The 11946-nt window shown below is 43.7% G+C and overlaps 1 protein-coding gene across 1 annotated transcript in view; it reads right to left on the reverse strand.

Annotated features, from left to right (window-relative positions):
- PCGF6 (polycomb group ring finger 6) overlaps window positions 1-10692 on the reverse strand; it is a 34279-nt gene extending 23587 nt beyond the window's left edge. The window contains exons 1-4 of the mRNA XM_075842414.1: window positions 10490-10692; window positions 4016-4115; window positions 3616-3712; window positions 113-168 (exon numbers count right to left, since the gene is read on the reverse strand). Of these exons, the coding sequence (XP_075698529.1) occupies window positions 113-168; window positions 3616-3712; window positions 4016-4115; window positions 10490-10642 (406 nt within the window). The 5' untranslated portion in view covers window positions 10643-10692. The remainder of the gene's footprint in view (window positions 1-112; window positions 169-3615; window positions 3713-4015; window positions 4116-10489) is intronic.
- Between the last annotated feature and the right edge of the window lie 1254 nt (window positions 10693-11946).

Here is an 11946-nt window from a genome sequence, read left to right on the forward strand (position 1 = left end):
AAAAAATATCTGGCCTATGGATCTCAACCTAAACTGGTTAGCACGTTTGCTTAGGCGATACCCAATGAGATAAATATACACGGTAAAGTAAAGTGAAAAGCAAAAAACTTACGTTCTTCTAAATTGACGACTAATTTGAAGACGATGTCCTGCAATTGTCGATCCAACCTAAAAGAAAATATTTATGGAACAGAAACAAGTCAATTAGAACAATCTACATTCCATGTATAAAGGAGCCCAAAATAGACCATCCTATCCTAAAAGATTGCACCAACTACTACAGATCCTGGTCATTTCTTTGGAACACATAGTGATGACGAAAATGTGGACCTGGCCTAATAGGAGGAGGAACGAAAAACCTGTTTCACACCATTTACAATGTGGGACTTCGTGTATTTTTGCAGAGCAGAAAAAAATTTGCCTCAGAATTCCTTCCTGATTTTTTGAGGCAGATTTTGTAATGCGTTTTCTGTCGCAGTTTTCTTTTTGCTGTTGTTTTTAATTTGGCAAATGCAAAAACCACAGACATTTTTTGGTCAAAACCCGTGTCAAAAACAGTTTAGAACGAACGGCACGCCAAAATAGGGTATGAAGCTTTTTTTTTTTTTCTATGAGCGGACAAAAACTGCTTCAGAAGAAAAACTTTTCGACCTCCCATTTAAATCAATGAAAAGAGATTTGAGCCGTTTTTGATGCGGATTCTAAAGCGGTTTGAGGTTCTTTAAACCCTTCTGTTATTTCTTGCCTCTTCAGGTTCCTGTCATTTACTATGATACAGAAAAAATATAAAAACATACATTACATATTTACTACATATTTTGCTGCTTTTCTGCGTCACAACTACTTGTGTCTCCTGTAGTACAAGACGGCTGCTGCTCCTTCTCTGTATGCCAAGTGCTCTCTCTACCTGTACTCTGGGCCTCATTTCCCAACAACAGTGCCGGACCTTAACCCCTTAGTGACCACTAATACGCCTTTTTACGTGATTCACTAATGGGCTTTAGGCTAGGCTGATGCCTTTTCACGTCAGCCTAGTCTAAGTCCTGCACGGGTCTCCCGTGCAGGCAGGAGCCGGGGCTCTGCTGTCTGATGACAGCTGAGCTCCTGCTCCAACGCCCGCGATCGAAGTTTACTTCGATCGCGGCCGTTTAACCCGTTAAATGCCGCCGTCAATAGCGACCGCGGCATTTAACTTTGTTTACAGAGGGAGTGCGCTCCCTCTGTCACCCATCGGCGGCCCGCGAATGCAATCGCGGGTCTCCGATGGGGTGTCATGGCAGCCGGGGGCTTGATAAAAGCCCCCAGGTCTGCCCTGGACATATGCCTGTTAGGATGCGCCGGAGGCACGTCCTAACAGATTGCCTGTCAGATTTACACTGACAGGCAATAATGCTCTGGTATACGAAGTATACCAGAGCATTATAGCAGCGATCGGAACATCGCACAGTAAAGTCCCCTAGTGGGACTAATAAAATCAGTCATCAAAGTGAAATAAAGATTATTAATAAAAAGTACAGTAAAAAAATAAATAAAACCATTTTTTTCCATAAAAAGTGGTTTTATTTAGTAAAAGTGTAAAAAAAAAAAAAAAAAAGTACACATATGTGGTATCGCCGCGACCGTAATGACTCCATTAATAAAGTTAATATGTAATTTAAACCGCAAGGTGAACACAGTAAAAAAAAAAACGCAAAAAACTATGGCGAAATTGCAATTTTTTCCCATTGCCCCCCAAAAAGTCATAATAAAAATGAATCAATAAGTCCCATGTACCCCAAAACAGTACCATTCAAAACTACGTCTTGTCCCGCAGAAAACAAGCCCAAAAAATCACTACATTGATGGAAAAATAAAAACATTACAGCTCTTGGAAAGCGACGATGCAAAAACAAATAATTTGAGTTCAAAAGTGTTTTTATTGTGCAAAAGTCGTAAAACATAAAAAAACCTCTACATATGTGGTATCGCCGTAATCGTACCGACCCATAGAATAAAGGTCACATGTTATTTACATCACATAGTGAACGGCGTCAATTTAAAAACGCATAGAACAATGGCGGAATTTCAGTTTTTTTTTATAATCCCCCCAAAAAAGGTTAATAAAAGTTAATATAAAAATTATATGTATCCAAAAATGGTGCTATTAAAAAGCACAACTAATCCCGCAAAAAACAAGTCCTCATACAGCTATGTAGACGAAAAAATAAAAACGTTATAGCTCTTTGAATGCGACTATAGAAAAACGAATAAAATAGCTTGGTCATTAAGGCCTAAAATGGGCTGGTCACTAAGGGGTTAAAGGGTTTTTTCCCATAATCATTACCTATCCACAGAATAGGTGATAAATATCTGTTGGGTGGGGGTCCGACCACTGGGACCCCCGCCCTTCTCATGTACGGGCTTATCACGCCGTTCCTGGGAGCCCCATAGGAATGGAGCAGTAGTGCGCATGCTGGACCACCGCTCCATTAATTTCTATGGGTCTGCCGCTGCGCCTTCTTTGGCAACCCCATGGAAATAACAGTAGCGGTGGTTGGGCATGTGCACTACCGCTCCATTCCTATGGGGCTTCCAGGAACGCCAAGGTAAACACGAACTCAGGATCGGTGGGGGTCCCAGCGGTCAGACCCTCACCGATCAGATAATTATCCCTTATCCTGTGAATACGTGATAAATAACGATTATGGGAAATCCCTTATAATAATGCTTTAGTGGCTGAATAGATACAAATTCCCACAGAAATATTCCAAAAGGTAATAGAAAACTTCCCGGAAGAGTGAAGATGTAAGAACAGCAAAGAAGGGACAATCTTCACATAAATGGCCGTGGTAAAGGAAAGTGATGTTCATCAATCACATAGGGAGGGGATTTTTGGTGTCCAAACCATTTTGGTCTATGTTCCTTACACCGCAATAAACACAGACAGCACAATAAGGGTAAGTTCACACGTAGCGTAAATAATGCAGATTTTCCGCACAGGATTTAGTTGCGGAAAACCCGCAGCATAATACAGCAGCACGAATCTCATCCACACGCTGCGTAAATAATAAGTGAAAAATCCGCTCAGAAATTGACCTGTGATCGTTTTTTTTTTGATCCGTCAGTTGTATTTGCGTAATCGCAGATTTTTTTGTTGCGGGTTTTTCCATGGAATTCAATGGGGATGTAAAACCTACAACAAATAACAGATGTTGCAATTTTTTCACCGCAAAAATTAAAATCTTATAATTACCCAGAATTCTGCGCTTCTTCGTCCAGGCCAAGAGCCTGGGATAACGTTTCATCCCATGTGACTGCTGCAGCCAATCACAGGCTGCAGCGGTCACATGGGATGAAACTTCATCAAGGAGGCAGGGCTGCAAGACAGCAGAGGAACAGAGGCGTCGCCAAGGCTACCAATAAGTATATAAACTTTTTTTTTTACGTGCAGTTTTCCGCTGCAAACGTTCCGGCCGAAAAACCATCACAATTTGGTGCATTTTTTTGGCCGGAATTCACTACGGCGCCCAGGGCGGATACACTGTGTACGTTTACGCAATGTATCCGCCCTGTGTCAACATACCTTAGCACTGTACAGTTGTTAATATAACAATTATAAGTAGCCATAATACTCACCGGATATTATAAAGCGGCTGTGTTTGATGCACCACGACATTGCATTTAGGACATCGGTTACTGTAATAGAAGTACCTCACAATACAGCTTTTACAAACTGTAACACAAAAAGGAAACATTATTTGGTAATGCAATAAATACTAATAATACAGATTTCAGCAAATGTGTAATGTTTCCATCTATTACATTTTTTAAATAGTGTAATGTAATGGGGTTGTCCCATCATGGACACTGCCCTATTAGGTCCGCTTATAAACTCCATCTATGAGCCAGATCTTTGGGCTACTGAGAAGAGCAGCCCCCGCTTTAGCGGACTCAATGCTCATTCATTTGTATGGGCACCCCATGTAATTTAACACGTCTGGGGAAGGAATGTATAAACCTGTACTATAGTACTTACATGTATGAAGACATTCGGTGATGGTAGTGGCATCGATGAGGTAACCCTTGCATATTGAGCACAGAATATAGGGATTCAGGTCAGCAAGATTGATCATATGCTGCGGGTAAAGAATATGGAAATAGATCTTGAAATATTAAAAACTTGCAGATATCAATGTTAACTGGTAAGACATTTGCTTACAAAATTACTTTACGCAGAAAAAAAACACTTGTATGACATTATTCACTCATTGGCATATGAAGGTCTGAGTGTTAGTTTTAGCTCTGGCTACTCGGTGAATGAAAATGACTTAAGAATTGTAGTAAAACCGCAGTCACAATTCAACTTCACTTATTCCCTACGGGTAAAAAAAACATGCAAGTGACTACTGCAGAAGTTTAAACTATTTTTGAATTAAACATTTGTAGGTTTACAACTGCTTTATATTAGGTTGTGCATGGATGTCAGATATACATTAGCAGGCAAAAGTATGTGGACACCTGACCATCACCGTTTAAATGAAGTCAAGCCCTTTTTGCGGCTATAACAGCTTCCAATCTTTTGAGAAGGACGAAAAGGTCTGGCTTGCAGTTGATGTTCTAATTCACCTTAAAGAGGTTTTCCTATAATCATTATTTATCACCTATCCACAGGATAGGTGATAAATATCTGGTCGGTGGGGGTCTGACCGCTGGGACCCCTACCGATCACAAGAATGGGCTAAATGTGCCTTTCCTGGAAGCCACATAGGAATGGAGCGGTAGTGCACATGCTCGACCACCGCTCCATTCATTTCTATAGGGCCGCAGATGATAGCTCTCGGCAGCCCTATAGAAATGAATGGAGCGGTGGTCGAACATGCGCACTACCACTCCCTTCCTATGGCGCTCCCAGGAAGTGCACAGTAAGCCCGTTCTCATGAACGGTGGGGGTCCCAACAGTCGGACCCCCACCAACCAGATATACATCACCTATTCTGTGCATAGGTGATAAATAATGTTTATAGGAAAGCCCTTATAAAAGGTGGTGGATGGGGTTGAGGTCAGGGCTCTGTGCGGTCCACTCTTGTTTCTCCACACCAAACTCACCCAACCATGTCTTTATGGACCTTGATTTAAACACTGGGGCAGTCTAAATCAGAGGCCTTGAATATCTCTTTGGATGCCCCTCTGGCTGCCCATCTCGCTCAGGTTTTCCCGTTCAAGTGGCAATCCACATCCTTAAAATACCTAGGGGTACATGTCCCCACGCAGCAGTCAGACCTGTTTGCTTTGAATTATACGCCCATTCTGCAGCGTACTCTGAAGGATTTGGCGGAGTACGGTGGGAACCGCATGTCATGGTTTGGACGTATCAACGCGGTCAAAATGGATATCTTGCCCAAATTTCTATATATCTTCCAGACCGTCCCTATTGCCGTACCATCCAGTTTTTTCCAGGTTTTACATAGGGCCATAACTAAATTTGTATGGGGCTCCTCTAAGCCTCGCATCCGTTTTGCTATCCTTAGCCGGCCAAAAGTAGACGGGGGCGCGGGTCTTCCAGACTTTAAACGATACCATCAAGCTGCGATGATCAGGAGGGTGGTGGATTGGTTCCGTTCGGAAACGGGTAAGAAAGGGTACGCATTGAAAAGGCTATGTCTATTCTTGCATTGTCCTCGCTGCCGTGGCTGTCTGTCCTTCAGCGACAAACTCTTCCTCTGCCCTTCCTCACACGTCAGTTTCTCATGGTATGGGAACGGATCCTTGGTACTGCGGGCCTTGTTCATCGCCCGGGTCCTTTGACTCCTCTCTTCGATAACCCTTTCTTCCCTCCAGCGGAGGGTGTTGATACGTTCCTCTGTTGGGGGAGAGGGGAAGGAGGACGTTTGGCTGAGACCCTCACTCCTGAAGGTGCCATCTTATCAATGAATGCTGTCTCTGATGCCTGCCCGGGGAGACTATCGATCTGTGGTCCTATTTGCAGTTACGGTCCTATCTTTCTTCCATGGGTGACTGTTTGGTATTGCTACAAGATAAGACTCCTCTGGAACACTACTTGTCCTTGTCCACTGCCCCTTCTCATGTGTTGTCCTACTTACATGGGATTCTTCTGCCAAAATTTTCTCTCTCTCTCAATTGTCCTTCACTGCTGCATGGGACGAGGAAATGGGGGTTCGACATTCTGAAGAGGAGTGGGGTACCGTTTTCTTTTTAGCTCACAAGTTACCAATGTCTTGTTTTGCTCAGGAAAAGAACTACAAAATACTCACCAGGTGGTACCGCTGTCCGACCTTGTTGCATAGGATATATCCTGATGTGTCTGCTGACTGTTGGAGGTGTGGGGAGGCTCCTGGAACTATGTTGCACATTTGGTGGGACTGTCCCATGCTACGTCCCTTTTGGGGAAAAATTTTTGATCTAGGCAACAAGCTTTTCCATCGAGGTTCCGACCTCGGCCTCCATTGGATTGCTTTCCATGGTCCCTGGATCACTCCCACACCTCAAAAAGGGGATCTTTCGACATTTTCTGACCTCGGCGAGAACGGTGATACCTCGTCACACACTGTACCGTCCCTGAAGGAATGGGTGACAGAGGTGAACGGGATTATGAGGATGGAGGAGTTGCTGTCCGCTGATAGGGGCAAATCAGTGCTCTTTGTCCACACTTGGGCAGTATGGTCTGGATTCCGGGGTGGGGCTGATCTACCTCTCTGGCTGGATGGAATGTTCTGAACGCCTGATATAGCCTAACTGAGTGCGCTTTGTCTGTATGTGTTTCCCTTTGTCGTCTGGTGTTATGTGTCTATACCTTTAAAAGTGCTATTATATGTACCACTTCTCACTTTACTGGGGGGGGCGGTCTCCCTGACTATTGCACTGTCTGGATGTGAACATGGTACAGTTATTACCGTTACGTTTCTATTATCACTCAATTTTGATAGTTGGGAGGCTACCTCCTCATGATGTTCATATACATGTATTTATATATTACATATTGTCATTATAACATGAAAATTAATGTATTGCACTGCGTGCAAATTTCTATTTTTTGCAAATATGTGAAATGTTTATATCTTGTTATATTTTCAAAATAAAAATCTTTGATAAGGAAAAAAAATAAACACTGGGGCAGTCAAGGTGAAACAGAAACGGGTCTTCCCCAAACTGAGTTGGAAGCATAAAATTGTCCAAACTGTCTTTGCATGCTATAACATGACTCTTCACTAGAACTAAACCCTGAAAAACCACCCCAGACCATTACTCCTCCTACACCAAATTTCACATTACGCGTATGATTTTCGGTAGGTAGCGTTTCCCCAGTATCCGCCAGATTCATCCATCGTGCCAGATAATAGGACATGATTTATCACTCCAGAGAACGTTTCCACTGCTTCATAGTCCAGTGGCTGACGCTTGGCACTGTGCAGGAGGATCTCCGGCTTGTGTATTGCGAACATGACAACCCAATTTCAGAAGCTCCCGAGGCACCGTCCTGGTGCGGATGTCACTTCCAGAGGAAGTTTAGAAATTTGTAGCGTGTGGTGCACTAATGGCTAAGACGATATTTATGCGCCATGTCCTTCAGAACTTGTCAGCCCCACTATGCTGACAGCCTGCACCTCTGATACCATAGGTATTGTATGTCTTATCTAACCCCTAGCGATCAGCTGTTATTGCTGGCAGAAGCTGCCATACATTTCCCCTGCAGCGGCTGCTAAAATGAATGACTGATAATGTAATAAATGTATGGGAGGATCTACGAGATCCGTTACCGCACCCCCTATGACTTCTATTTCCCCCTAATAGGATGTATGTAAAGGGACTTTCTTCTTAGGCTACATTCACACGAGCGGATCAGATTCATGCACGTGAATCTGGTCCGGCATGTGCAGCGTTATGCATCAGTGTGCTTTGCGTGGGGCATGCGTATTTCACGCACTCGCAAAGCACATTTTTATTTTTTAATTGAATGGATGCGCAAATCACGCACCTCGCACGGATGTGCATCCGTGTGCGGTGCGTGGTTTTCACGCACCCATTGACTTCAATGTGCACGTAGGTGCGTGAAAACGCACCGATATAGGACATGCAGTGAGTTTCACGCAGCGGACGCTCGCTACGTGAAAACTCACGCATGTGTGAACGGCCCCATTGAAATCAATGGGTCCGTGTGCTGCGCGTGATTTCCATGCGCAGCACACGGACGTTATTCACGCTCGTGTGATTGGGTCCTTATGCATCAACCCCTTTAAATCAATATGGTTATGTTGGCCACAATGATGTTAATTCACTCAGTCAGCACAACAAGGTTCAGATTTGTCATATACATATGTTAAAATACCTCACAATGACACAATGAGGCATATTTCTCAAAGCAACGGCGCCAGTTTCCAGGTGCATTTGCATTGAATAGAGCCCAGTCTGAATGACTTTTTCTAACACTTGTAAAGTGTTGGGTGGTCTTGTAATTTGCATACTGTGTGACTTATTTAAGAGAACAACCAGCCACTGTATGTCCCATTGTGTGAAGTACATCTGTATCAGAACATATAGGAATGTGCTGGACTATGGAAAACATATATGCGCCATTTATAATGACTTAAAAGGGGTTGTCTGGGACATTTAAAAGGCTGGCTGAATGCAGGGGATGTTATAAAATAACAAAATAATTATTATTACCTGGTAAATCCCCTGCTGATCTCTGCTGGTGTCCATCAGTGATGACATTACAGGTACCCGCATGTGACTGCTGCAGCCAATCACTGTCTTCAGCGGTCACGGCAGCACGGTGGTCACGTAACCCCTGAGAACCACTGTATCCCTTTTCCAATGGATGTCCTAGAATAGGGTATCCCGCTCGAGACACCCCTCTACAATCCAGAAACGAGAGCCGCTAACTTCAGCGTCTCCCGCTCTAGCAAACCTAGTCCGTCCATATATTTAAAGGGGTTCTCCGGGACTTTTATATTGATCAGATCAGTGGGGGTCTGACTCCCGGCACCCCGACCCATCAGCTGATTGATGGAGACGCGGCGTCCGTTGCCATGGACCCTATAGGGTTTACAGGCACAGTGCCGTACATAAGCGTAGCAGCGGTTCCAGGGATTTCCGCTGGTAAACAATGAAGATCAGTGAGATGATTGGAGGGGGTCTCAGCGGTCGCACCCATCTAATATTGATGACCTATCAGAGTCCCAGAGAACCCCATTAACGGAGTCATGACGAATCCCCAAAAATCCTCCATTTATGTATAATGGGGTCCGTCAGGTTTCTGACAACACGAATAGCACAGCAGACTACGCCATTCTTGCCGACAAAAGCACATGAATAGAACCCAGCGCAAGTGTGAACACAACCTGACCCTCGTCTCCATGCAGGAGATCTGCAATTACAATCATTTATATTTTTTACTTGTTCTTACACCTCAAACATTTTATGAGGGTTCACAAGATGCTGGTCACTCAGACGCTATTAGGGTATAAAAATAGAAAAGAGATTTACTGAAAGTTTCGCTCACCTCATGACCACCACGCTATGGTTGCGTTTCCAATGCGTTTTCATTGCGTTTAGCTGATGCAAATTGATGTATGATTAATCCGAATGCTGTAGGTGCTCGTAGATGCTCCCAAACTTATCCTGTGTCGACCACAGGTGATCAAAGCAATAATGGTGTGTAGTAAAGGCGGATCCATCACTCAAAATTAAGAGTTCCAAGTTTTATTCAGGTCATGTTAAAACAAAAGGTAAAACAAAGAATCCCAGGACCACGCTTACGCATTTCAGACCGCTAGGGTCCTTAAGCATAGCTATCATTAAGGACCCTAGCGGTCTGAAATGCGTAAGCGTGGTCCCAGGATTCTTTGTTTTACCATGACCTGAATAAAACTTGGAACTTTTAATTTTGAGTGATGGATCCGCCTTTACTACACACCATTATTGCTATTAGGGTATGTTCACATGACTCATTTTCAGCCGTTTTTCGGGCCGTAAACGCCCTGAATAACAGCTAAAAATACGGGGGCTGAATGCCTCCAAACATCTGCCCATTGATTTCAATGGGAAGAATGGTGTTCCGTTCCCATGGAGCGTTTTTTTACGCGCTGTTTTTAAAAGTGCATGTCACTTCCTGAGCCGTTTTTCATTGGCTCAATAGAAAACTGGCTCCAAAAACAGAAGTAAAAAACGCTTGATGCCTAAAAAATGGCTGTAAATCAGAGGCTGGTTTCCCTAGAAAACAGCTCCGTATTTTACTGCATTTTTTTGTTAAGCGTGTGAACAGAGCCTTACACGTCATCCGGACCATCATGTTTGACATTTGCGCCATATTCTCAGACATCTTCACTATAGGCGATCCTCACATTTGTTGTAGTAATCGTCACCTCTCTTCCTATTGCCACCTGACCTGATGTTGTGAAATTATGGCCAAAATATACAAAATAATAATATTATAAGACCAAACGAAACACCAGAGATCACATGACCCCCGGGCAGGTAGTCACCATCTCACCTGGTGCCCCCCGCATTGCACCTCCTCATTCCCGCTATCTCTGACATCTTCCTCCCCAAACGAGGAGCGGGTGATATCGGCAGCCGTGAAGCTCAGTGACGTGCCCGTTGTCTGGTCCTCACACTTCACCGAGTTACCGAACTCCAGCTCCATCCCCCCGGCAGCCGGCAACAGCTCCACAAACAGCGCGGCACTTTCTTTTGGACAGATCTGCGCATGTGCGGCGCCGGGTATGCCGGGAATTGTAGTCATTACCGCCTGGCTGCAGTGGTGAGCTGACGCTTTCCAGCTTTGGTAGCTAAACCTCAAGAGTTATCGAGTGTCAGGATGGATCCGGGTTATAATGTACAGCAGCACGACTAACGTGAGCCACTTTCTGGCAATGGGAAATACAAACGGTTCTACTGTGTCAATGCTACCTGGGTATTTAAAGGTTTTTTTTTTCCATAAGATACATTTATCACTTATCTACAATATGTGATAAATGTTTAATCGCTGGGGGTCCCACTGCTGGGCGCCCTCACCGATCAAGCGTCAGGTCACGCATGCGCACTGCCACTCCATTTATTCTCTGAGAGACTGCCTATCTCCGGCAGTCCCATAAAGAATGAATGGAGCTGCAGTGCGCATGCCTGACCTGATACTCCGTTGATAAAGGGGTTGAGGAGCCTCGTTTTCTTTATCGGTGGGACCCCTAGTGATCAAACACTTCTCACCCATTCTGTGGATAGGTGGTAAGTTGTTGTGGTATGGTTTCAACCTGACAGCACAATAAACAGTCAAAATAAGAACCAATCTTTACTCCTTCCTGCCGCAGCACTTTTTCAGATTTTCATTTTCACTATTTCCTCCCTACCTTCCAAAAGCCGTAACTTTTATTTGTCTATCGATATTTGCCATAGGAGGGCTTCATTTTTGCGGGACGAGTTGTAGTTTTTCATGGCACCATTTATTGTACCATATAATGTACTAGGAAACAAACCTGGTTGGATGGAATAGGAAGAAACAGCGATTCCTCTATTGTTTTTTGGTTTCAATTTTATTTCTGGCATTTACCATGTTCCAAAGACTACATGTTAACGTTATTCTGTGAGTCAATACGATTATGGCGATATCAAATTCATCGTTTTTTTTATGATGTACCACTTTTACAAAGAAAAAACTATTTTTTTAAAAAAAAAAATGTTTTGTATTGCCATATTCTGAGACATAACTTTTTTTATTTTTCCGTTGATGGTGCGGTGTGGGCTGTTTTTAGCAGCGTGGAGGTTTTTCTTGGTACCATTTTGGGGCACAAACATTTTTTTGATCACTTTTTGCTCCAATTAAGAGCTGAGCTCCTGGCACATATGCTGAATGCATCCATAGGGCCCCATTCAGCCAACATATATGCCAATAGAATGTCCTTTTGGCATTCATCAGGCAGGTATATATTGTTATATATATATTTTTCACTG

Source organism: Rhinoderma darwinii, chromosome 11 (genome assembly GCF_050947455.1).
Source record: "Rhinoderma darwinii isolate aRhiDar2 chromosome 11, aRhiDar2.hap1, whole genome shotgun sequence".
Classification (NCBI taxonomy): domain Eukaryota; kingdom Metazoa; phylum Chordata; class Amphibia; order Anura; family Rhinodermatidae; genus Rhinoderma; species Rhinoderma darwinii.